At 39.1% G+C, this 27,884-nt stretch overlaps 1 protein-coding gene across 1 annotated transcript in view; it reads left to right on the plus strand.

The window, feature by feature from the left end:
- Window positions 1–27,884, plus strand: part of OCA2 (OCA2 melanosomal transmembrane protein) — a 406,012-nt gene that overhangs the window by 114,472 nt on the left and 263,656 nt on the right. The window contains exons 9-14 of the mRNA XM_029951989.1: window positions 8,623–8,694; window positions 10,532–10,597; window positions 12,480–12,536; window positions 13,664–13,788; window positions 16,294–16,432; window positions 25,409–25,541. Of these exons, the coding sequence (XP_029807849.1) occupies window positions 8,623–8,694; window positions 10,532–10,597; window positions 12,480–12,536; window positions 13,664–13,788; window positions 16,294–16,432; window positions 25,409–25,541 (592 nt within the window). The remainder of the gene's footprint in view (window positions 1–8,622; window positions 8,695–10,531; window positions 10,598–12,479; window positions 12,537–13,663; window positions 13,789–16,293; window positions 16,433–25,408; window positions 25,542–27,884) is intronic.

Raw genomic sequence — 27,884 nt, forward strand, 5'->3', positions numbered from 1 at the left:
TAACACCCAGTGCTCTTCCCCACAAATGCCCTCCTCCATTACCACTATCTCCCTTTCCCTTCTCCCTCGCCCTTCAACCTTTGGTTTGTTCTCAGTATTCAATAGTCTCTCAAGTTTTGCATCCCTCTCTGTCCCCAACTCTCTTTCCCTCTTCCCCTCCCCCTGGTCCTCCGTTAGGTTTCCCCTGTTCTCCTGTTAGACCTATGAGTGCAAACATATGGTATCTGTCCTTTTCTGCCTGACTTATTTTGCTTAGCATGACACCCTCGAGGTCCATCCATTTTGCTACAAATGGCCAGATTTCATTTTTTCTCATTGCCATGTAATACTCCATTGTACCATGCTGTTTTGAAGTTTGTTGATTTGCAACATTTTCCTTTAATTTGTTCTTTACTCTTTTTTGTATACACACATACAAAAGAAGAAAGATGTGTATTTTTTGGGGGGCAAGTAGTTGGTTTGTTTTAAATGAAAAATGATGAAATTAAACCCAAATTCCTCCTGAGCATGGCCCAACTGCTTAGCTCTGACTGCTGGCACATCCTCTGTTTTCCTTTTGCCTCTGACACTGCAGCCCCTTTTGGCCCTGGGCATCTATTCAGAGATGAATCTCCCTCTTTCTCTGGGTGTCTTGTGTCCTAACTGTGTCATACCTTCAGGCCTCTCTGTTCCAGGACCTAAATCACTGTGTTTACTAAATACTCATTTCTTGTTTACAGGGACTGGGCACACTCCCCAGTCTCTGTATTGCTGAGTCCTCAATATTGGGAGCAGTGATCAGTGAGTGCACTGTTGTTGCTGTACTATTTTTTCAACTAAAATAAGCATCTTGTGAATACTCCTTATATTTTAACAGTATCAATTTCACCTTTCCAAATTTAGGAAGATATTGCCGTGGAATTCTGAAATGAGAAGGGTCTTTGGGGATAATCAGATTTGACCCCATATATTTTTATTATTTTTTAAAATCCTGAATAGGATCCTAAGTTCTATCTTGATTTAAGTTTAGCAATGACTTGGAGGAGAGAAGCAATGCCTTTTTTAAATTAAAGTTTTAATTTTAATATAACTACATATTCACATATAGTTGAAAGAAGGAAATATAGAGATTTCCTGCAATCTTATCCACTTTCCCCCAAAGGTAATATTTTGCAAATTGTGAGGGTGGGAAAAATTTTCCTTCTTCCCTCCTAGGTTCTTTGGTTGGTCTGGGAATCCTAAAGGTTCTGTAAACATACAAAGCCAATTCCAACATGGGAGTCTTCCCCTAGCACCAGGCAATTCACAGATACCAACAGGGTGTCTGAGAACTTAACTCAATTTATAACACTATCTACTTAGTGCCACCACATCAGATTCCACAAGTTAAGGGTTCCATGTCCACCCCCAACTTTAGAAACCAGTCATAAGCCCCTGGCTTCTGACTGGCTAGCAACACATTAGACATTCAAAAAACCTCCTCCTTAGGTTTGATTAATTCGCTAGAGTGGCTCACAGAATTCAGGGAAATACTTACTTATGTTTACTAGCTTATTAAAGAATGTGAAGAGATACATTGGACAAGGTCCTCAACCAAGGGGCTTCTGTTCTTATGGAGTATGGGGCCCAGCTTGGTGACATTTGGAAGTGTTTTGGTTCCCCAAGCATGGAAAATCTCTGAAAAAAGGACCAAAAAGCTATCCCTTTTGGGTTTTTATAGAGGCTTCATTATATAGTCCTGATTAAATAAGTTATTGGTCATTGGCTGATTTAGCCCCTTTCTGCAGGTTGGAAAGTAGAGCTAACAATTTTTAATTCTCTCATCACATGGTTGGTCCTCCGGGCAACCAGCCACTGCTGTTGGGCGGGGTCCAAAAGTCAACTTAATTAATGACACCACTCCCATTTCTTTCTTTCTCTTTCTTTCTTTCTCTTCCGTTTTCTTTCTTTCTTTCTTTCTTTCTTTCTTTCTTTCTTTCTTTCTTTCTTTCCTTCTTTCCTTCTTTCTTTCTCCCTTTCTTTCTCCCTTTCTTTCTAATTAAATTTTTTGTTTATATTACAGTTAGTTAACATACAGAGTAATATTAATTTCAGATGTACAATATAGTGATTCAACACTTCTATACAACAAACACCTGGTGCTCATCACAGCACGTGCATTTCTTTTTATTTTAAGTTTTTACTTAAATTCTGGTTACTTAACATACAGGGTACTATTAGTTTCAGGTGTATAATTTAGTGATTCAGCACATCCATACAACACCTGGTGCTCATCAACATAAGTGCACTCCTTAAACCCATTTGACTTTCATAGGTCTGAAGTGTTTTCAAGAACTGTGGATGAAAACTAGATATAGCTGAGAAATAAATGTTGGTCATCTGAGTGAAAAAAGATTTTTTTTGTCAATCATTATATCACTATATCATTGTATCAGTTAGTTTGATAACTAAGTTGACATAAGATAAAATAGGAGAAAAACTAATTTTGTACATGTAGGAATCCTTAAAAACATGAGACTCAAAGAAATGGCCAAAGAAGGCAGCTTTTTACATCTTTTAGACAAGAAAATAATAAATCGATGAAGAATAAGCAACACAAAAGGGTTTGTCTTCTACTTGGGTAGTAAATTAGTGAAGTAACAAATCTTTTTATATAGCCGTTTCAGCCCTAAATTCCCTATTTCTGGTGATGAGGATGGCTTCTCTCCTCCTAGTACAGAAATGGTACTTTTCATATATAAGATTTATTTTTTTCTTTTAAGGGGGTCAAAAATAGCTTTAGGGTATCTTTCTTGCAACAACTGTTTCTTAAGTAACTTTGATTCAAAATAATCAATATGCCAAAGTGGCATATTTTGGGTCTGGCATATTCGGCTCCTCTTTACAAAACTGTAGTAGAATATCACAACCAGGACATTAACATTGCCACATTGAGGATACAGAACATTTCCATCCCCCAAATGACCCCTCATGTTGTCCTTTTGTACCCACATCCAATTCCTTCTTTTTCTTATAACCCCCTTCTTACTGAAAATTACTAATCTGCCCACTATTTCGATAATTTTATTATTTCAAGAATGTCTAAATTGAATAATACATTAAGTGACATTTTAGAATGGGTACTCAGTGTAATTCTGCTGGAGGTTCATCCAGGTTGTTGCATGTATCCTTTTCATTGCTGAGTAGGATTCCATGATGTAGATGTTCCATGGTTTGTTTAACCACTCACCTCTTTAAGGACACATGGGTTATTTCCAATTTGGAGTAGTTACAAATAAAACTGCTATGATTATTCTAATACAGGTTTGTGTTAACACAAACTTCTTTGGCATAAAATGGCCAGGATGGAATTGGTGGGTTATACGGTAGTCACACATCTAGTTTTTTGGACCATTTTACATTCCCACCAGTAATGTGTGAATGACCCAATTTCTGCATCCTCACCAATATTTGGTGTTGTTTTTACTTTTCATTTTAACCATTCTCATAGGTGTGCTGGGAAATTTCATTGTTTCTAGCCCTAAAGCCCTTTCAGGACTCTATGGGAGAAACATCTGCCCACCCTCTTCTCCATCCAGCTCTTTTGAAGTACAGACCCATGGCTGTATTTAGTTCCTGCATAGGTGCATCATGAACTCTGTGAGGGGCACTGCTGCCTGAGCACAGTTGTCTATCCCTCTCTGGACATTGTGCCTTGACTGGTATGTGAATAGGAAACCCTTGCTCACATTTTGGAGGCACTGGGTTCTGCAAGAGGTCATGTGAGGGGATAGGGTCATTCTTACCTCAAGAGTCCCTGACTGGGGGGCAGAGGGGCTCACTGCCATGTCCTGGGGCCCTAAGTGTCCATCTGTGCTGAGGACAGAAGGGCTTGCCATGTCTTAGGATCCTGAATATTCATCTGGGCCCAGGGTAGAGGGGTTCTCTGCCATATTCTGGGGCCCTGAGTGTCCATCTGGGCTGACAGCACAGGGGTTCCTTGCTGTGTTCGCCAACTCTTAGCACCCATTTCAGTCTGTTTGGGCTGTTATAACAAAATAGCTCATCAACAAAAAATTTATTTACCATTTTAGGGACACAGAAGCATTCAGACTATAATATTCTACACTTGGGCCTTCCAAATTTCATGCACTTCTTAAATGAAAAATACATTCATTCCATTTCAATAACCCCAGAAGTCCTAACTCACTCCAGCATTAACTTAAAAATCTGAAGTCCAAAGTCTCATCTAAATAACACCCTCCTACACTGTTGGTGGGAATGTAAACTGGTACAGCCACTCTGTAAACAGTGTGGAGGTTCCTCAAAAAACTATCAGTAGAACTCCCCTGTGACCCAGCAATAGCACTGCTAGGGATTTACCCAAGGGATACAGAAGTGCTGATGCACAGGGGCACATGTACCCCAATGTTTATAGCAGCACTTTCAACAATAGCCAAATCATGGAAAGAGCCTAAATGTCCATCACCTGATGAATGGATCAAGAAGATGTGGTATATATATACAATGGAGTACTATATGGCAATGAGAAAGAATGAATTATGGCCATTTGTAGCAAAGTGGATAGACCTCGAGGGTATCATGCTAAGCGAAATAAGTCAGGTAGAAAAGGACAGATACCATATGTTTGCACTCATAGGTCCAACAGGAGAACAGGAGAAACGTAATGGAGGACCAGGGGGAGGGGAAGAGGGAAAGAGAGTTGGGTAGAGAGAGGGATGCAAAACTTGAGAGACTGTTGAATACTGAAAACGAGCTGAGGGTTGAAGGGGGAGGGGGAGGGGGAAAAGAGGTGGTGGTAATGGAGGAGGGTACTTGTGGGGAAGAGCACTGGGTGTTATATGGAAACCAATTTGACAATAAACTATTAAAAAATAAAAAACAAAACAACAACAACAAAAAAGAGAAACATAAATAAATAACATCTAAATCTGATATGGATGAAACTCAGTGTATATCTGGAAGCAAATTTCTCCCTGCTGTGAACCCAAAATGTTGAATCTGTCAACTCAAACATGTTATGTGCTTCCAAAATGCAATGGTTAAATGGTCATTCGATAGATATTCTTATTCCAGAATGGAGAAATTGGAAAGAAGAGAGGATTTATAGGTCTCTAGAAAGTCCCAAACCAGCAAGGGTCCTGCCCTCACTGGTCTGGGTAGCTCTTCCTTCATGAATATGCTGGGCACAGCCCACTGTGCAGGCTGGAATCGAAGGCTAGTGGCTCTGCTGTTCTGTGAATATACTGGGCATTGTCCTAGCAGAGCCTTTTACTGTGATCTGGTGATCTTGGCAGTCCTATGACTGGGTCCAAAGCCTAAGGCTCAAGGTGATCTATCCTTCAAAAACTAGATGAAGACAGCCATGCCCCCTATGTTTTGCTGAGTGCATCAGGTGCACAGGAGCCCACACTGTGAAGCAGTGTCAAGGAGCTGGCCTGCTCTTTAAAATCTTTCTGTTACACAGGCTTTTGCACTCTGGGCCTTGAATGGGAGGGTCAACCCTGAAGATCTCTGAAATGCCTTCTGGGTTATTTTTCCACTGTGTTGAACACTAGGTCTTGGCTTCTCTTTAGATGACTGACTAATCTCCTCACTGTCTTGATGAATTGCTCCCGTTGAAATGTCAGATCCAAACTGATGTTTTTATCAAATTTGGCCATATGCTTTGTGTACTCTCCTGAAGCTTTCTCATTTCTTTCAATTTGGATAGGCTGAGAATTCCAAATTTTAAACTTTGGCTTCAGTTTTAATTAACCGTTCCATCTTGATGTCATTTCTCACTTCTCTCATTTTACTTGAAACTTTGAAGACGAACCAGTTAGCTATGACAACCCTTTGCTTAGAAGTCTCATCAGCCCGTTAGCCAATTTCATCTCTTACAGGTTCAACCTTGCACATACTAGGATACAAAACAATTAAACCAAGCCCTTGACCATTGTATGACAAAAATTGCCTTCTCTTCATTGTCCAATAACATGTTCCTCATTTTGTCTGAGACCTCCTCATAATGACCTATAACATCAATAGTTCAACCAACATTTTATTCCCGACCATTTAGGTATTCTCTCTGAAGACTGAGACTTCTCCCCAGATGGCTCTCCTCCTTCTGAGCCCTTGCCAGAATTGCTTTTAATGGTCTATTCATTCCAAGGTAGGCTTTCCTTTGCATACCTCTCCAGATTCTTCCACTCTTCATTTGTTGCCTAGTTCCAAAGCTGTTTCCATATTTTTAGGTATTATAGCAGCATCCTCACTTCTCAGTTTCTTAGGGCTGCTATGATGAAATGTGACTAACTGGGTGGCTTATAAATGGGAGACATTTATTTCACAGTTCTGGAGGCTGAAGTGCAGGTTCCAGCCTGATTAGAGGAGGGCCCTCTTTTAGGTTGCAGACGTCTCATTGTATCCTCATGTAGTGAAAAGGTCAGGAGATCTCTGCATCCTCTTTTATAAGGGCACTAATTTCATTCTGAGGATTTCACTCTCATGAACTCATGATCTCCCAAAAGCCCACTCTTCTGTAATACCATCACTTCAGGTATTAGAATGTCAACATATGAATTTTGGGAGGACACAAACATTCAGACTACAGTAGCAACCATTAGCATGATACAATATTAGAATGTTCCATTACCCCATAAAGATCCCTAGGACCCATTTGCAGTCAGTCCTTATTCTTACCTTCAGCCTTAGGGAACCCTGATCTTTCTGTCTCTCTAAATCAACCTTTTTTGGACAGTTTACATAAATGGAATGACATAATGTTGTCTTTTGAGTATCGCTTTTTTTAACTTTGCATAATGCACTTTGGGTTCATTCATAGCATAGCATGTATCAGTAGTTTCCATATTGTAGCATATGCTGCATTTTGTTTATCCACTCATTATGGATAGACATTTGCAATGCTTCCTGTTTTTGCCTATTTTGAATAATGTTGCCATGAACATTTATGCTTTATGTGAACCGTTAAAAAAGTAAACTGAGGTATAGTGAATTTTTAAGAGTTTATTTGAACAAAAATCAGTTTAAATTGGGCAGTGCCAAACTGGAAGTGGTTAGGAGCTCTCGCCAACAGGAGCTATGGGAAGGACTTTTTATTATTATTATTATTTTTTTACAGAGAAAGGGGGGAAGCAAAGCAAAGAAATAATTTGATTGGCTATCGCTTAAGCATTTGCCATATTTGGGAAACCTAGTTAGCGGTTTATGATCAGTTGTTCTTAGATTTTGATTTCTTTTTTTGTAATGTTTGTTTATTTTGAGAGAGAGAGAGAGAGAGAGAGAGAGAGAGAGAGAGAGGCATGGGGTGGGAAGGGCAGAGAGAGAGGAGAGAGAATCCCAAGCAGGCTCTGCACTGACATCACAGAGTCCAGCAATGCAGGGCTCAATCTCGTAAACCATGAGATCATGATCTGAGCTGAAATCAAGAGTCAGATGCTAACCAAATGAGCCACCAAGATGCCCCATCGATTTTGATCTTCCAGTCTTGAGGCATTTATTATAGGCTTAGTTTTTGGTTTGCTTATGTAGGCTGCTAAGGCATTAGAGCCACTTCTGTATTTAATGGCCTCATGTAGTTAATTTAATAGGACATATGTTTTCATTTCTCTTGGGTAGATTCCTAAGAGAGGAATTTCTGGTCATATGGTAATTTATTATTTCACTGTTTAAGAAACTTCCAAACTTTTCCATGATGGCGACATCATTTTATATCCCCACCAACAATATTTTATTTATTTATTTATTTATTTATTTATTTACTTACTTATTTATTTTTTTTTTTGTTATTCTGGGTTTTATTATTAGAGGCGTTATTTTTTTAAATTTTATTTTTTGTAATAGTTTATTGTCAAATTGAGAAGCACTGGGTATTTTATATTTTTAATGTTTATATATTTTTGAGAGAGAGGGAGACAGAATGTGAGTGGGGAGGGGCAGAGAGAGGGGGAGACATAGAATCTGAAGCAAGCTCTAGGATCTGAGTTGTCAATATAGAGCGAGAGGTAGGATTCAAATGCATGGACTGTGAGATCATGACCTGAGTTGATGTTGAATGCTTAACTGACTGAGCCACCCAGGCACACCTTCCAGCAGCAATGTTTGAGGGTTCCAATTTTTCTGCATCCTAGACTTTCTTCATATTTTGTCTCAGAAATTTCATGTCCATTTGAATTATAATTAAATAGAAAAAATACTTTCATGATTAAGTGGTAACACTGAAATCTCAATTAGATTAAATATTTGTCTATGTACCTTTGGTTTAATAACATTCTCAGTAATTGGGCAGAATTGATATATGTTGTGGAACTAATGGTCTACTTGCCTAGGGATTATATGGTAAATAATTAATGACAATTTACTGCAGCCTTCCTTATAGAACATATGGTAGCCTTCTGCTTCTACTTTTGTGTCAGCTAATTACGCAGGAAATGAAATCAGCTTTCTTTAGAAGGCAGACTGTGTATTTGGGGTGTCCAGATTCTGAAATAAAAGGACCCATGATTTATATATTTTCTTAATAGATATGGTATAGAATGGCATATAGAAATAACATTGATGGATGCTAATAGCAGTATAGGATTTTGTGCTCTTTAAACCCCTGTGGGCTGCAATGCAATAATTTTCTCTGTTTCTTTCCAGATTGTTCACAGAACACTGGCAGCCATGTTGGGTTCCCTTGCAGCATTAGCAGCACTGGCTGTGATTGGAGATGTAAGTTGTAGCATTTTGAGTCAATGGCTTACCAATCTATAGAGTGTAGGATTCAAGGATAGTCCAGGAATTAGGCATTAGCTAATAATTTTCATTCTTTTATATGCTATTTCTACATTTCTCCCTCAGGAACCATGCTGGAAGCATGAACCAACAAACCTTATCAGCATTGATGAGTGTTTTTCATTTGACTTTCACACACATTTTTTTATTCTCCATTTTAGCTGAGGAAAGGCTCATCACTACTCAGTTGCCCAGGGCTGTGTAGCTAAGTGGTGGTAGATTTATATCTGGGTGCTGTCATCCCTTGGGAACTAGAGGGGACCATCCTACCTGGAGCAGAGAGGTGAGAAATGGTGAGGTTGGGGTTCTGTCTTGCAGACATCAGGAGGTCCCTGGAGATGCATGTTTGGGGGTGATAGCACCACATCAGAGTCTGTGTGTGGCGTCTCTGGCAGTAACATAGGAGTGGATGTAGAGAAGCAAGAGATGCCAAGTGCCCACTGGAGATAGGAGCCTACCATTGTTGAAGGAACAGTGCTGGAACTGAAGAAGGTGGCAGCACACAGAGCTGGATTTGAAAACAACTCTATATTTTTATATCCTTTGGGTAACTACCTAGTGGTGCAATTGCTGGAGTATAGGTTAGTTAGTTCTATTTTTAACCTTTTGAGGAACCTCCATACTGTTTTCCAGAGTGGCTGTACCAGTTTGCATTCCCAGCAACAGCAAAGTAAGTAAGTCAGAGAAAGATAAATACCATATAATTTCACTCATGTGGAATTCAAGAAACAAAACAGATGAACATATGGGGGAAATGGGAAAAAAAGAGGGGGGGAACAAACCATAAGAGACTCTTAACAATAGAGAATAAACTGAGGATTAATGGAAGCAGATAGGTGGGGGATGGGTTAGATGAATGATGGGCATTAAGCAGGGTACCTTTTGGGATGGCCACTGTGTGTTGTATGTAAGTGATGAATCACTGAGTTCTACTTCTAAAACCAATGTTACACTGTATGTTAACTGACTAGGATTCAAATAAAATTTTTGAAAGAAAAAATAACTTTATAGACTTCAAAGGATTTTTCTGCAAAGTGCTACTAAAGGCCATTTAGTTAACCAAAGAATAGTAACTGGTTTAAAAAGCTATGTGGGACTATGTGGTTATTCATTGTTTAGTCATTCACTCGTGGCTAGAGTTGGTATAAACAAATACTAACCAGGAGGCTAAAACTTATACATAAACCAGTTAGTTTTATTAACTCTTAAAGAGTAGTATAGTAGTAGCTATTTTGTTTTAGAAAACATTAACATGGCACACATCTTGTGCTGCGGGTAGCTCCTTGGGCCACCATGCAGCCCTTTCCCAACAACCAGACCCTCAAACTGCCCTCACTTCACAGTCCATGCTCTCAGTTCCCATGACTCCAGCCTTCCCCCTCTTCAGGGTTGTTAGAAGCTGCAGTAAGAGTGGATGAACAACTGGTGACTAGCACAAGTGTATCTCAGTTATTGCCATCCTGGCCTCATGCTCCAGTACCAAAGAAGGCATGTGGGGACTTCACTAATCTCAAGGGTCAATCCTGCAGTTCAGTCTGCAATTCTTCATGGAGTTGCCAGGGACAAGGTTTAAGAAATTTACTTTTCTTATTACCAAATGCATAAGCTTGACATTATGATGTCTCGGTTTTCATTGATGGTATATTCTAATTTTAAAGGTAAGTGGATAGTATGATTTTTGACTCTGTGCTTGCTATAAAGAGTGGCATGGTTTTTTTTACAGCTTATCACCAGAAGGATGAAATTAATTGGGAAATTTGTGCTTTGATTGCAGAGACCCAGTCTGACTGATGTGGTGGAGTGGATTGATTTTGAGACCTTGGCCCTGCTATTTGGCATGGTAATTACAATCCTCCCAGTGGGGCTGGGCTCCAAGCCTGCTGTAACCTGGGGCCTTCTCTTTTGCTGCTATTGCTGGTAGTCTTTCATTATATTAAAGACACTGTACTGCTTGACAATCAGGGCTTGATTAAGAAGTGTTAGTGTAGGCCTAGCCAATTTCCCCTGTGGAGGAATGGGATCATGGTGCTCTGGTTAGTTAGCTGGAGAACTGCAGTCTTAGACCTGTCTGATAGTTAAATAATATTGCCATTTAGATAACTTAGCATAATTTTTGAGTTGCTTCCTTTAAAATATACAATGGAATATTCTAAATAAGTGAATCATATAAGTTTTGGGGATTTTAAAAACACCTGTAATTAAATACATGGGAAATGAAAGAAATTGTCCCTAAGTAATAGTTTGTGTGTCATAAACCAATTTCACTAGAATATGTGAAGTTTGATAAGATCCTGGACAGCAGTGGGAACACTTCATGTGTTCTTGAACAGACCCTACAAATGTCTAAGTGGTCTGAGGCAGGGTTTTCCCTTTCTGGACAAAAGATCCACCCTGTGTAAAGCAGGTTATTATATATCCTCACTTTCCTGGCTAACATTTTTTCCCTCCCTGGTAGTCATAAGAGAGGGCAATGATACTCTAGGCTTCAATCGAGCCCACAATACATGGTTTAATTTTTTCTTAGCTGAAACCAGTTTAGCAAGATTCTATGATTCTAGAACTTTGGAGGTGCAAAGATAGTCTATATATCCAGGTGCCTGGCTTTTCCTCTTTATTTCATAACAGTCAGCTACCCCCATGGGGCCACTTACCTTGGTCCCTGATTTTCAGTCTCTTTTGGGTAGTTTTGGCAGCAAATGTGCAGATCAGCTTCCCCACAGTGATGGAAGACCTACCCATTCAGTTCATACAAAGCTTCTATTGGTGAGTGAAGCACCACATTCTACAAACAGTAACAGGTGGCTTCTTGGGTTAGGATGAACATCGATGGTCACTATAGACAAGGTTTTGTATTGAGTCTAAACTGACTTTTGGAGACTTTTGTTTTGTACAGAATATTTGAAAGATAATACTGGATCTGCTATTTTCTAAGTACTTCAATTTACATAACTTTATTGAATTTTCACAACAGCTTTACAAGGAACAAAACATTCAGAGGTGAGGTGAGGAAGCTGAAGTACAGAGAAATATATATATATATGTGTGTGTATATATAGCATAAGGTTAAACTACTTCTAAATGGCAGGATTAGTTCTTGAACCTACAGCTTTTCTCTTCAAGCTCAACAAATGGTATATTGCTGTCTTAGGAGATGGAATAAAGAATCTTCCAGATTCTTACCTAGGTTCTGTGTGAACCCAGAGAATAAACATTTCAATGTAACTGCTCTTATTTGTATGTCTTGATCAAATTGGTGATGAAAATCTGTTTTGTTATTTTGGGAACAAAATTTAACCCAGTTTAAAAATCTTAAAATTTTTAATTGTAGCTTGTGTGGACATTTAGGTGCAGAAGGTCACATTCTGGCTCATTTCCTTTCCTGCTTTTAGCTTTGTGACTATGAGCAAGTCACCTCTCATCTCTGCCCTCTGGTTTCCTGGTCTATAAAATAGAGTAATGATAACACCTGATGTCTTTTGTGAAGATTAGGTGGAATGATAATATTCCTGGACAAAAATAGAGGTGCAAGCCTGCTAGCAAGAGGCTCCATTCAGGAATTTAGTAAGTGGACTATACTCAGCAAGAGAGTGAGAAGCTTGATGAAGTGGTAGCTTTCAAGCAGAGGCCAGAGCTGAGATTTGTAATTGATCACTCTGATGTCCTTTCAGGATAGTACACTGCTAAAAGATTCTCCTTGTCTCATTTTTATGTTTTCCCCACAGATGATCTTAGTAGCCATATTTTCAGAAACTGGATTTTTTGATTATTGCGCTGTAAAGGTAGGTTTGATATGGGATTTTTTAATGTATTAATTCACTGATATATATATATATATATGTATATACACACACACACATATATTTATACATACATATATATTACCATTGCATATTCAGTTAATAAAACTACCTTTTAAAGCAAATATTCTAAAATTCCATCTTCCTTTTCAAAATTATGGCTGTAAGACTAAGCATGGTTGCTGTGCTAAGTTAGATTGCTCTGAACAATAATTTGATCTTCTTAGTAAACTGAAGAAGGAGACCCAGGAAAAGAGTATTTGATTTGAATGTTTTTGTAACATTAGTCATATTGGCAAGTTGAAAGCTATATATCAAAAATTGTTTTGCCTTTTAGAGCCTCTAAATATTTCAAGTTATCAGCTTCTGATTACTTTGATTTTTGGCAAAATAATTTCAGTGATGGCTTCCTAATTATTGAAGATATAAACATTCACTTTTATAACTGGAATCCTGGGGAATCTACCAGCAATTTCTGACAGCCAGACTCTGCACTGGTGTTATCACTCAGGGCTGGCGAGAGGAGATCTTACCATGCTTTCATAATGCAAAAGCTAGTGTTGTGCTTGATTTTCTTTTTTAAACTGGAAAGCTCTCCTAAAAGATTATTTAGTCATCAAAGCCCTTGCACACTCTGAGTTACAGAATTCTTTCCATCTCTGTGTACCACCTTGCACCTTCAAATATCTGGTCTCTTCCTCTCAATGTCTTGATAGTAAAAATCCTTAAGATCTAAATCCCTTAGATCTCCAACAATCAGCAGGCTTAAGGGTCATAGCCCTGGTTTTCTAACCAAAAGGGGATTGTAAGATACTGGATAATGTTAAAAGGATAGAAGATAATCATCTTGTGACCACTGAACCATCAAAAGGCACTGTGAGAAGGAGAATCAGAGGGAAGGAGGGTAGATCAGGGTGGATTCAGAATGTCCAGGTATAGGCTGTCACTGCCTCATCTTAACAAATTTAGAAACTCATTGGTCTAAGTTTTAATCCACCATGTAGTGGCTTATTTGGACCGCTGATTCTTAGAATCCATAATGAAAAGTTGCATCTATTCTTCAACCCCCTTAATCCTGGCTTGTTTCTTTCTGCGTGTGTGCATCTCAGACGTACCAACTGTCTAGGGGAAGAGTGTGGGCCATGATCATCATGTTGTGTCTCATTGCCGCTGTCCTGTCTGCCTTCCTGGACAATGTCACCACATTGCTACTTTTTACTCCTGTGACCATAAGGTATGCAGAAGGCCCTGCCTTGTGTTGTGTTCTGGTTGCTCAATCTAGTCCCCATGTTTCCTTTGCTGTTGTGCCATGGTCCAGCCTGTGTTTCTTCCAGGACTGTGGTGCTCAGTGCTCATGGCTATAGCTATGGCTTTTGTTTCTGGCCATGGTTGTGACAGAAGCAGTGGTGGCCACAGAAACATCCATGGAAGACAAAAGACCCAGGCTTTGCTTTCCAAGAGTGAGGGGCAGAGATGGGTGCCAGGAGTTCTCATCCATTGAGCTGGTCACAGGTGAAGCAGAGCAGTATGGGAGCTCCTACCAGATGGACAGGGACAGGTAGCCAAGGGCTGAGGAAATTGTGGCAGCCATCTTGCTCTCCTCAGTGTTGTGGAACCTGGTCTGACATGGCTCTGCATGGTAACTTTGGGAAAGAGAAATTCAATTTGATTCTACTTCATTTCTTTTAATTCTATCTACTTCATTAATTAAACATTTATTGAGCATCAGAGGCCATTTGCCTTGAATCTCTTGAAGGTTGAGTTTTAGGCCTGGTCATTATGCAGGCCACTTGAAAAGCCATGAAACTATACTTTTATACAGACTTTATGTTATTTACTTTGAAGATGGTTCCCCCGTATATCACAGTCCTTGCGTGCTTGGACCTATCATGTCTTGATACTTGGTCCTAGGGAAATGCATATCTCCCATGTACTACGAATGGCAGGCACCAAACTCTGCCTCTAAAATACCTCAAGGGAAAGAGGCAGGGCACCCTTAACCCCTTCGACCAAGATGATTCTGCTGCTATCACTGGTTTAAAAGCCATTGTATCACCTATACACCAGCTCCCAGAATATCATTGTACTCTCTGATGGCGGCTCTAATTAGAGCAGGTTTCCATGGGGCACCCATATTCCTGGTATCCCTAGACAGTCTGGGAAGCTGAGGGGTTTTTTTTAGCCTTGCTAGGGCTTTTTTTGGGCTTTTTTATATCTTCACTATTACAGAAATCAGCTTTGTAATTTTCTGTGAGTAGAAATTCTTAGTCTAAAAGTTACAGCTTTCAAGATTTAAGTGTTAGTGTGCTCAGATTCACTATTTAAATTACCATATTCTTCATGACTTTATAAGCTTAATCATGTTCATCTGCCTTTGTCTGGAGTAGTATTAGTTTCCACAGTTAAACAGCTTGGTCCATTTAGATAGGATATCATCTCTGTGCTTGCTCTGGCATTGTTGACTAGTGTACACTAATTATTTTTTTGCTTGAGGCAGATCCTGGAAACTTCCTCAGCTGAGTGCTACTGCTACTGCTGATTGGAGCTTAATCCTTTTTTTGTACTCATTCTTTTCTCTGGTCCCCAGCTTCCACATGGCTCTGCAGGCTGATGCCCCTCACATGTGCTATTAGTTTCTCTCTGACCTGGGAGATGAAGGTAGGACCTTTGAGTGCAGGAGCCTGGTGACCCAAGGCCCAGTTTCTATATGGAAGTAGGCAGTATGGATTGGAAGGTGTGGTGGGCCATGATGTATTTCTTTCCTTCTTTTCTTCCTTCCTTCCTTCCTTCCTTCCTTCCTTCCTTCCTTCCTTCCTTCCTTCCTTCCTCTCTCTCTGTCTCTCTCTAATTTTTTTTGAGAGAGAGACCATGTGTGAGAGATGACACAAGTGAGGGAGGGTCAGAAGGAGAGGGAGGGACAGAATCTCAAGCAGGCTCCATGCTTAGTGGAGCAGGGTTCCATCTCATGGCTGTGAGATCATGACCTGTGCCGAAATTGAAAGTCAGAGGCTTAAGTAACTGAGCCACCCAGGCGTCCCAACATTTTTCAACTTTCTGCTCACTGGATCCACATTGGGAGCCTGTAAACTGCTAGTGTCCAGACCCATTCCCAAGGATGAATCTGTCATGGGCCAGGCAGCCGGACTTTCAAAGGTTCCCAGACAAATCTAGTGTCAGTCAAGATTAAGGAACTACAGCTGTAGAGTGTGTGCTCCTTCTCTAAGTAAGAAGTCCATGGGTGGTTAGAGGAGAGGGGGAAGAAGACAGCATCTTAGAAAGGGAAGGTGGGTAATGAATTAGGTTGGTAGGCTTGGTGTGAGCTACTGAGTTGTGTACTTTTTGCTCTGCCCCACCGCTGACTCAGAAGGGTCTGGTGGCCAGTACCTAATCACTTGTGTCAGGGCCTGGACACAGGGGACTGTGCTCCCTCCAGATCTGTGGTAGGTTGATGAAAGTACATTTTCATACTGATTATTCAGGTGGGTGGTTGGTTGACTTTCAGAGAAATGCAGTTCTGAGGGTCAACTGTACCTTTATAAACATTGTCTTTGTTCATCGTCCAGCATTGCACTTCCTATAGGTGTGTGTGTGTGTGTGTGTGTGTGCGCGTGCATGTGCGCATGTGTGTGTGTGTGTGTGTGTGTGTGTGTGCCTCCCTTCTACACCTAAGTGTTTCAAAAATATTTAGGTTGCACAACTGAAGAGCATGGATACTTTTATTTTCCTTCATTTGTGACAGATTGTGTGAGGTGCTCAACCTTGATCCAAGACAAGTCCTGATTGCAGAAGTGATCTTCACAAATATTGGAGGAGCTGCCACTGCCATTGGGGACCCACCAAATGTCATCATTGTTTCCAATCAGGAGTTGAGAAAAATGGTATGTACCAGTGTAATAGGGTTGCTTTCAATAAATATAGACCCCAACTTACTTGCTTAATTACATTCTACCCAATGAGGAAGGCTTTATTATAAATTAAGCTCTTCTATGTCACTTCTTCATATTAAATCCTATTGGTTATCTTGAGAGGGAAGATTAGGTGACTGATCCTTCAGTGTAGAGTGAAGTGGTTTGAATTGATTCATTTCCATTTTGATAAATTATTAAGAAAAGGATGCATAACATGATATACTTTGGCATTGTAGGTGATGTTCCCATTGTATTAATGGGAACTGAGGTTTCTTCCAACTAATATTAAAAATAAAATAATCTGTCCCTCACATTTTTCAAATGTGTTCAATGAATTTACTGATGAAAAACTTAACATTTTTTTAAGGAAAAATTCTTTAGGAATTTTTGGAAAGCTCTTATAAATACTAACATAATGTTTTGTATACTAAAGTAAAAGCAAAGTATTACAGAGTGAAAATAGTATTTTATATATCTTAAAGAGTTTACAATTATATAGTTTTCATTTATCATTCTTTGGTCATTAGAATTTTTTCAATATTTCTTCTGTGAAGTGTCAGCAAAAATGCTTCCAAATTGATATCATTTATCTTAGATGATATGTTTATGTGGGTGTAATTGAAGTGTGCCAGTATGTTTGTATGTGTTTGTACTGTCCTTTATAAAAATATTTAAGCCTTTGAGCATGGCTCTAAGGTATTGAGATTCAGGGTAGGACTTAGGTACCTTGTCTAAACCTTAATACTCCCTACCCTGAGAACCCAGCTGGCAACACTTCACCAGGCTTCCTGTGTGAATTGAGCAGTATGCTTAGTATCATGTTATAACAGATCACATCAGAAGGTGGCAGAGTCCTGTGATCTGTTCTAGGGGCACGTATCACCCAGGATAGGTCTCATACACTTTTCAGAGAGCTATTGTTTTTTTTTTAACATTTATTCATTTTTGGGAGATAGAGACAGAGCATGAGTGGGGAAATGGCAGAGAGAGACACACAGAATCTGAAGCAGGCTCCAGGCTCTGAGCTGTCAGCACTGAGCCTAATGCGAGGCTCAAACTCACGGACCACGAGATCATGACCTGAGCTAAAGTTGATCACTTAACCAACTGAGCCAACCAGATGCCCCCGAAGAGAACTGATTTTAGAGACAAATACTGTTTTATTTTTAATTTGCAGTAATACATTTATTGTAGAAAATGTAAGTCACACAAATTTAAAAAATTGTCATAATCTCACCACTCAGAGATAAATTCTTTTACTATTTTGGTGCATCTAGTTTCCTAGACTGTTGTATATAGATACACATGGGTGAAAAAGATAACACAGTTTCTGCTCTGGCCAAGATAGAGTAATGGGGACTAGATTTACTCTCATACTTGAGAATACAAAAAGAAAATTAATGAAAATCCAAAAAAACAAAACCCCAAACAAAGCAAAACCAGATAATGGTAATCAAGATACTGAACATTAGGCAAGCAAGCAAACAAACAAAAATAAAAAAACAGTGTTTTTTGAGAAATGGGAAGCAGATGAGGTGAATCCTATCATTGCCCCAGTTCACTGCCTTGCTAGAGTTTCCAGGATGCAGTACAGAGAAGAAAAAACCCATTGGAGCTCATCAGATTCCCTGAGTTTAGGAGATAGAACTCAGACTCTGGAGAGACCAAGGTTAAGATGTCTTCTTTGGTGAATTCTCCAAATACTTAAGGAGGAAATAATGCTATAATAACAATCTACATAAAACTTTACAGTATATTAAAGAGCAGAGAATATTTTCCAACTCATTCCATGAGACCCTGATAACTAAAGTGGACAAAACCAATATAAGAAAAGTATTAACAGGGGTGCCTGGGTGGCTCAGTCAGTTAAGCCTCAGGCTTTGGCTCAGGTCAGGCCTCATGTTCATGGGTTCAAGCCCCGCATCAGGCTCTGTGCTTACAGCTAGCTCAGAGCCTGGAGACTGCTTCTGGTTCTGTGTCTCCTTCTCTCTCTGCCCCTCCCCCTCTCATGCTCTGTCTCTCTCTCTCTCTATCAAAAATAAATAAAACATTAAAAATGTTTTTTAAAAATATTAACAAATGTTTTATGCACATATATTTTTGATTTTTAATTCTTAATTCTTAAAAATTAGCATATCCAATTTAATAATATATAAAATGGATAATATATGATAACCAAGCAGAATTTATCTTAGGAATGAAAGATTGGTATATTTGAAAAACCGACCAGTGTAATTTACGAACAAACTAAATGATAAAGTTCATATGATCATCTCAATAGATGCAGGAAAATATTTGGTGAAATCCAACATCCATTACTGCTTAAAATTTCTCAATAGACTAAAAACTAAGAGAACTTCATAAGTCTGATAAGGAGCATTTCTGAAAACACTACAGCTAGCATAATACTTAGATGTGAAAAACTGAGTGTCTTTTTCCTTAGATCAGAAACAAGACAAAGATGTCCATTCCACCACTTCAGTGTAAGATTTTAGTGGGGGCTCTAGCTGATACATTAAGGTAAAAAAAGAAATACAAATCATCCATATCAGAAATGAAGAATTAAAAGTCTTTATTTACAGATGACATGACTGTCCATCTAGATAGTCTGAAAGAATCTGTAAAGAGCTCTTGAATACTGAAAACAAACTGAGGGCTGAAGGGGGAAGGGGTAAGGGGAAGCAGGGTAATGATGATGGAGGAGGGCACTTGTGGGGAAGAGCACTGGGTATTATATGGAGACCAACTTGACAATAAACTGTAAATTAAAAAAAATTAAATTAAATTTTAAAAAACCTTCTAGAAAGATGAATTTGACAAGTGTGCTATACAAGATCAATATAGAAAAATTAGGGGTTTTTCTGTATTTTAACAGTAAACAATTGGAAATTAGCATCAATATATAAAATACTGCAGGGTAAATCTGACCAAATATATGCATGACCTGTATACTGAAAACTATAAAATATTACCGAGTAACTAAGGAAGATCTAATTAAATGGAAAGAGATACTTTGTTGATGAATCAGAAGACCCAATATTGTTAACATACCAGTTCTTCCCAGATTGATCTACAGATTTATTCAATCCCTGTCAAAACCATAGCGGGGTTGTTTTTTTTTTTTTTTTTTTTTTGTAGAAATTGACAAACTGATTCTAAAATTTATATGGAAATTCAGTGTCCAGAATGGCCAAAAATAACTGTTAATCAGAAGAACAAATTGGGAGGGCTATTGCTACTTAATTCCAAGACTTGTTATAAAGCTACAAAAGCCAAGACAGTGTGGTATTGGCATCACTAAAAGTAAATAGGTTAATGGGATAGAGTAGAGTCTTGATATAGACCCCCACATGGAAGAACAAATGATTTTTGACAAAGGTGGAAAGCCAGTTCAGTGGAGAAAGGATTGTTTTTTTCACAAATGGTCTTGGAACAAATTGGACATTCATATGTAGGGAAAATGAACATCAATCCACACTTTCCAGTTTACCTAAAAATTAACTCAAAAGTGGATCACAAACATAAATTTAAGAGCTAAAACCTTAAAAAGTTCAAATAGAAAACAATTTATAGTAGAATAGGTAAGAGTATGGCTACTGTATTTTGTTAGATTGTTTTTAGAACTTGGCTTTCAGTTTCTATTATTTGTCTCTCCTTTTTTCATCTTCTTATGACAACAATATGAATTAATACAACAGCTTAGCTGTCCCTGGACAGCATCACATTAATATTAATGTAAAATCCTGAGCATGTTGTCTTTCTTGGATGCAAATGTGTTAACTCTGCATCATTTTAAGACTTCCTTTAGAGTCCTAAACCTGAATGCTCTGAACTAAACAGTGGAATGTGACCCAAGATAGACTCTGAGTCTGGGGCCTCTACCAAGTCATACAGAAAGCTGAAAGGAAAGAGAAGTCTGTCAGACTAGTCCCACATTCCTCCATGACATGCTGCTATGCTGTTGTAAATATCCAGAGTTTAAATATGACAGTAAGTGAGAAAAGTTAGGTTTTCATAAAAATCCACAGAGGGCCCTGGAAGTGACCACCCTCTCTGCACTAGGGCTCAGCCTAGGCTACTCAAACAGCTTTATGCCAAAGTGACATCCTCTGGGGAAAAGGCTTTAGAGCTATCCTTGTTTCACCAAAGACAGAATTCCTTGTCTTCTACTTAATGTCTTTACTTGAATTTTTGGGTTCAACTGTACATCATGGGAAAGCTATCTAATGAGTGTCCTTTTGTGGATAACAGAGTATGGTTTTAATTTATTTTATAGTAGCTTAGAGATAAGAGAATACTTATTTATATATAGACACAAATGAACTTACAGCTCCAGGGCTAGTGTCTTCAGCAAAGATTAATTTATAAAACCTCATTATCAATGACAGCACAGACACACATTTGTGTGCACATTTATTCTGCATTATTTGGTTGTTTATCTATGCATTGACCTAGGAAGAAAAAAGGATTATAAAATAAAAATTAGTTTTGAAATTAATTTTTAAAATATTAATGAAGAAAGTTAATACTCCATATGTAATTCAGAGGAGTAGTAAAAAAGCAGTTCTGGACTTTGGAACACTAAAAGAAGTCACCTAAGAAAATTCTTCCACATTCTTTGAGGATTAGGGAGAAGTTATAGGAAGTTATGAGGAAATTTCTTCCAATACTCCCTGTTCCTTCCTCCCAGATCTCTTGGGATGGTTCTTTGTTGGTGGGATTTCCAGTACTGACAGGTAGGTGGGGAAGATTTCCAGGGTCTTCCTACACTGTAGTATTCCACCTGCAATAATGTCTTGTCCCTTCATCTCCCAGTGGGCTAATAGGGATGTAATTCTCCTTTGCTAGTTTCATTTACTCCTTTATGAATACTCTAGGGAGACTCATCAGTGGCAAACACAACTGTTTAACTATCTTATAAATAACAGTTGAAAAATCTGTTTAGGAGAGCCATGTCCCCTGTGCTTCTGAATGATATCTAATAGATCAGATGAAGGTTTTCTCCATGGTGCCCCAGAGATATGTACACTAGGACATTCATCGGAGCTTTCTCACCATGCACTATGCATGTGAGGATGTTCTTTTGCTGCTCTTCCACCATCATTTTCTTCCGCTCCATCAGTTGACAACTTTGATGGTGTCACTCTCTGCTGCTTCCTACTCTGCCTTTCCTGTCACTTACTCTTAGTTTCCATTGTGGGTTTCTGATTCCACATGGATCTCCAATATCTTTGGGCTTTGGAATTCTGCTTTTTTTATTTTTATTTTTATAATATTTCTTCTTGGGTCAGCATTCTGTAGAGGAGCTCATGCTCTCCATGGCCTGCTTTGTTTTCTGTGTGTTGGGATCATCCATTTCCATGCCTCTCCCAGAGGTTTTTACCTTCCTCAGATCCATGTATGTCATGACCTCTCCTCTACATGCTCCATGTATCCCTCACTTCCACCAAATGTCCCACACCAGATTCCTCCTGTCATCACACCCACTCTATAGAGCTGGGGTTCTTCTACTTACTGAGTCTCCAGACATGATTCAATCTTCAAATTACACCATCATATTTACTAAAACATTCAGCAAATTCAGCTATACCATTCTCCAACCAAATTGACTGTTTTGACTTTGTCCCAGAGTTAGCTTGACAGGCATGCCTCCTAGAAAATGATATTGGTGGGTCGAGACTTACTCAGCTTAGTGATATGTATATTCCCTTTGAATCTATGCAGTTTATGAAGCTGTGGATATTATAATCTGATTCTGAGTGGGATCCTCTTTTCATAGTTACATGCCTCAAATTTTGAACACTTTGCTGTCAAATGAGGACTTTGTGGAAAATTAAGAAAAAAGTAGCTAAGTAGATCCCAAACCAAAACAGTATAAAACAAGACTAAAGGAGACAAGATAGAACTAGCACCTTGCAAGAAAGGGCTGCATTTAAGCATTGCATTGATGGAAGTTTAATAGTGGGTGGTTTTGTTATTGAGAACATTAAGGAGAAGAGTGTAGGACATTATAGAGTCATGTAAAACAGCAGGTGGCCCAGATACATGCATTTAATAAGCTTAGTGAAAATATTCATATCTCATGATATATTTCATCTGCCTGTATTATTTCTTAAATTTTTCAGGTGGGATTTTCCCACTCTGCATTGTTCTTACTTGATAAATCCATTCATTACAACTCTGGTAGCAATGAAATACTTCCACTAAAAGTTGTGTTGTTTTGTTGTGGAGGCCTGCCCAGGACCCCCTTAGTCCTTTTCTTTCTTTAATCCACCCCTCGCTTTTTTTTTTCCAATTGCCCCATTGTTTCTAACAGGACAAAAAATTTACAGCTAATATATTCAAAAAAGGCCCCAGAATTACTCAGGATATAAATACCTCTGCCTTAGTGGGCACCTTCCTTCAAAAAATATTAATTGTATTCTACAACTGAGTTGACATAAAGACAAATATATTCATATTTTATTTTAGGTCATTTTTTGACTCAAAAGTTCTTCTTTTGCTTTTTTCCCCTTTTTTATTTGAATTCCAGTTTGCTAACATACAGTGTAATATTAGTTTTAGGAATAGAATTTAGTGATACATTACTTACATACAATGCCCAGTGCTCATCACAATAAGCGCCTCAGCAATACCCATCATCCATCTCCGGAGGACAGGGAAGCCAGTCCACGTACCCCCAGCCGAACAGTCCCTGAGTAGGTGGTTGGTGTCGGCGAACTATCTATAGGAAAGAAAGAAGACAGATAACGTGAATGGTGGTAAAGCCACACTTTACTAAGAAAGTTAGTGTCTTTTATGCAATAGGGGTTTACATATTTTTTTTTTCTCTTTAATGATTACAAAGCTTATGGTCCTCGAGAGGGTAAAAACATGCCCTGGGAGGGATCATTTTTTTTTTTTATCACAAAAGAAAGAACAGCCATGAGAACAGAAGTAAAAAAACAGGAATGAGGGATTCTGTCTCTCAAAGAATCTTTTTTTCTTTAAGGTCCTTTAGCAGTTATGTCTGGGCAAGACGCTTATCATTCGAGGGGTTAATTTTAGACAGAGGATTGTGTTTACCCCAACAGCAGGCAATGAGCTGGGAACAGAAATAAAGTAAGGGAAAGCAGGTGCCACTAATTGACCCAAGCTGATTTAAAACTTAAAGGTATATGCCTTCATTGCTTTTGCACAGCAATGAGAAAAATCCCAATTTTTTTCCTGTGCCCCAGAGGCATAGCATCCGTGGTCGCTTATGTAGATTCTTCTGTGCCCCGGAGGCCTGGCCATCAAAGGTCACTCTGCAGGAAGTTTTTTGGCCTGCTGGGCCCCAACAACCTCCCCTCCAGAAACACTTTTTGCTCTTAATTTTAGAAGAAATTAAAAGATTTTCAGGGGTCCCTGAAAGTATAGTGGACCTTTTTAAACCAGATGCTTGGGGCATGAGTTCCATTGATGAACACAAAGTCCAAGGTAATATCCTCATTGAAGAACTACCAGAGAAGTGGTGAAGGCTTATATGGCCATTAAAAACCTCGTTTTTGTTCCACCTCTTTGTAGGTTTCTTGCTGTCTATGTGTGAATGAATTCATATAGCTCCATCTATTGTTCATAATGCTGTTTTTTAGGGTAATCACTGAAGGTGCAGATAACCAACTGTAAGAGATTAAGAACTTCAGATTATTGTACACTGTCAAGCCTAAACTCTGACACAACTTTATTGAAAATGGCTTCTAGTTATATTATATCTTTAGTAAATTTAGAAGTGGTTTTAGATCTTTTCAACAAGTGAGAAGGACAAATAAATTTTAATAAGCAACAATATAGTAAACAGTTCTCCTCTTATGCAGGCTTTTGGAACGTGGTCTTCCTGACCTCTGTCTTGGGCACTGTCTCTCAAGATCTTCACTTACATTCTCTGTAGCCCCCAGAGTGCCCCTCCTCCCCCCCCCCCCAGTGTAAAGAGACTTGCCAACATTCTGTGTGAGCACTTATATCTGCCTCACTACTATGGTCCCTCCTGCCCTTGGGTAGATCCCATGCTTGTGCTTTGTCACTGGGACTCTAACCTCCTTTTTGTGGCACCAGTGTTCTATAGACACTGCAGATAAGACCTAGAGTTCTCACCAGTGAGGAGTTGGTTCTCATGGACAACTTCATGGAGACAGCAACCTTATTTGTCATGCTGGGGGCTTAGGGATCACCTGTACGTATCTGCTGAAGGTATAAGCATGGAGTAAAAGAAAGACAAAACCAGCCAATGATGCTGCTGACTTATTCTTCGGCATATTAACATAGTGGAGATTTTACCCCAGAAGAGAGATATCCTCAGCAGCTGACCATGGCAAATAGTTCTGCAGACAGGCAAAAGAAGTGTGAGAGGAGGCATAAGTTCTTTCGTTGGTCCCTTGTGGCCAGGAGGGACACCCCAAACCACCTTAATCCTGATGGCCACTGGTCACCCTGTAGAGGGCTGTGCTCTCCAGCTGAGGATGCCCTTTAACATAGATAGCAGGATTTAAATGAAATTTAAAAACACCCCAGCTTATCTTAAAATGGGCAAATATTGCCACATAGTTTTATGTTTTGCCCCTGTCAGTCTTTATTTGTCCTAGGATAATGTATCAGTCTTGTGGTGAAGGTAGACCCAGTTAAGATTGAGATTGTCTGTGATAGTCTGTTTTTGTTTTTTCTTAAGGTTGCTTGTTATTCAAGTTGGAATCGTTTTATCAACATGAAAGAAAAACCTAAAGCATTTTCAATATTGTAAAGAAGAGCACCTGTTCTTCTGTGGGTGTTGTGCTGGGCTCTGTGGCCTCTGAGCTAACACCCACCATGCTGATGTGCCTGCTCCTGCTGGATCCCCCGGGTGTGGGGTGACCCCTGAAGAGGGAGCTGTGTCATCCGTTATTTTCAGGGAACGTTCCATCTGTCATTTCATTTCCTCTTTTCTATTTCCAGGGCCTGGAATTCGCAGGATTTACTGCACACATGTTCGTTGGGATTTGCCTCATTCTACTCTTCTCCTTTCCACTCCTCAGACTCCTTTTCTGGAACAAAAAGCTTTATAACAAGGAGCCCAGTGAGATTGTTGGTGAGTATAAACACCTCCGCACATAGCCTCAGAGTTTACCATCATAATATTATTTTTACCAGAGGGAATTGCTACAGAAAGGCAGGAGTTTTCTTACATACAGAGGTATGTTCCCATCTGCATCCTGTATGCACTGTGCTTTCAGGGGCTTTAAATCCATGGACTATGCCTCTTTAGTTTCTGTAGAGTGAAATATCAGAAGCAGTGGCCACTGTATATAGTTTGCATGCCATGACATCATTAAACCACGTGTATACAACATAAGTAACAGTATAGAGACTTCAGTGTTCAAATATGTCATACTTTGAGATTAAATGTGATTACAAAAGTGACCACATAATCCAGCACAGAGGACAATGCACCATGTTATTCAAGAATATATTGGTGGGGCACCAGCTAGTAGGAAGAGGGCTCATGATCATCTTATGGCTTTGCATTTTCCTCATTTAAAATTTTGGTAAATGCTTTATTGAAAACATTACTGAACAGGATATATTAGAAGCAATAGATTATTTGGGAAGCAGCCATCCTCTCCTCAGCCAGATCTATACAGAACATTGTGCAGGTTTCCCAGGTAACAGAGTACATCTGGGTGACAGGAGAATATTAACAAAGGTGCATTTCTTTCTCCGGTTTCAGATGGTGTGGTGTCCTCACAGGGATCATAGATTGTATATTTATCTCTCTCATCCTGTTATACCTCTGTCCTTGTGTTGTACAGGACTTCAGATTTTCTTTATCTTTAGTAAGATAATCAAATACAATTTTTGTATGAATATATGAGGATCTAAAGGTTTTCTTACCAGCCCTCCTGCTCATCAGATGGTGACTGTACTTCACAGATTTGTCTTTCTTTTATTCATGACTTTTGTATTCAGAATTTGACTATTTTTGTTCTAGTTTGGAAAACATTTTCTTATATACCCTCACAAGAGTCATCCATATAAAACAAGCTTGTTCTTAGTAAAATGTAGTCACACACATCTTCCAGAGAAACGGAATGATAAGCAGAAGTGTCTATTTTAGGCAATCCTTATTGACCAAATGCACAAAATATTGGAGTGTCCTTGTGGATATAGAAATGGGACTTCAAACATAACCAAGAAATAAACATTTCTGGGTGGACCCTCAGCCTACCCCCAGGTGAAGGTGATGTAAGTGTAGGATAAATGGACACATTTCCTGTGCTTCATCTGCTCATGGGGCAGTAGGATTGGCATAGGATCTACCCAACAGGACTTGAGCTATAGGGGGTGAGCCTAGTGCGGGGGGACTGGAGATAAGGGGAGGTGCAAACACAGGTGTTGGGGGCTAAATAGTCCTTTTGGCTGCAAGTTTCTGATAGCTTCCTGCTGATGTAGCATAGTTTACTTCTTTTGAAGAAAGACTATATTTTCTTGATAACATTGATAATGCCTCATCTCTTGTGGTCTACAGAGTAGGGCATGTGCCTTTCTTTAGAGAAAAGAGTCCCAGATCCTGTTGTCCTTTTACAGCTTATAATGGAGGGGACAACTACACACGATCTTATACTTTCCTGTTTTGAAAAAAAAATAATCAAAATTGGCTTTAAAAAAAGATATTTCTGGCACTAGGATTCCTTGATCAATTTTGTCATTGACCAATGTATTGTGTTTCTAGGACTGCTGTAACAAAGTACCATAGACTGAATGGCTTAAACCACAGATGGTTTATTTCCACAGATGCTAAAAGAATTCAATAAGTCAGAAGGGTGGCTTATTTCCTCACAGTTATGGAGGTGGGCAGTCCAAAATCAAAGTGCCTATGAGGTTGGTTGGTTTTGAGGAAGGAGGTGTTCCAGGCCACTGTCCTTGGCTTTTAGATGGCTATATTCATGTTCCTGTGGCATTCTCCCTGAGTGTGTCTATATCCATATTTCCCCATTTATAAGGACACCAGTTATATTAGATTTGTGGCCACCATAATGACCTCACTGTAATTAATTACACCTGTAATAGCACTATTTTAAAATAAGGTCACATTCTGAGGTGTTGCCAATTAGGACTTCAACATATGGATTTTGGGCTGAACATACTTCAACCCACAACACCAGTTAGAGATGTTCAGAATGTTTTATTATCAACTAGCATGTGTAAAATGAGATAATTTAATATTTAGTTTTCTGATGGAAAGGGTTGCACTGAGAGAGCTAAGGAAACTGTGATTACAGTGGATAATCAGTCAATCACAATGGATGAGTGTGTGGGCCTGGCTGTACATCAAAGGAGATTTAGACAGTTATCTTGTTCAGTTATGCTAGATTTCCCCCAACTACCCTGGTGATAAGAATGACCTGAGAACAATTGTTTTATATTTAGGTTA

Source organism: Suricata suricatta, chromosome 9 (assembly GCF_006229205.1).
Source record: "Suricata suricatta isolate VVHF042 chromosome 9, meerkat_22Aug2017_6uvM2_HiC, whole genome shotgun sequence".
Lineage (NCBI taxonomy): Eukaryota > Metazoa > Chordata > Mammalia > Carnivora > Herpestidae > Suricata > Suricata suricatta.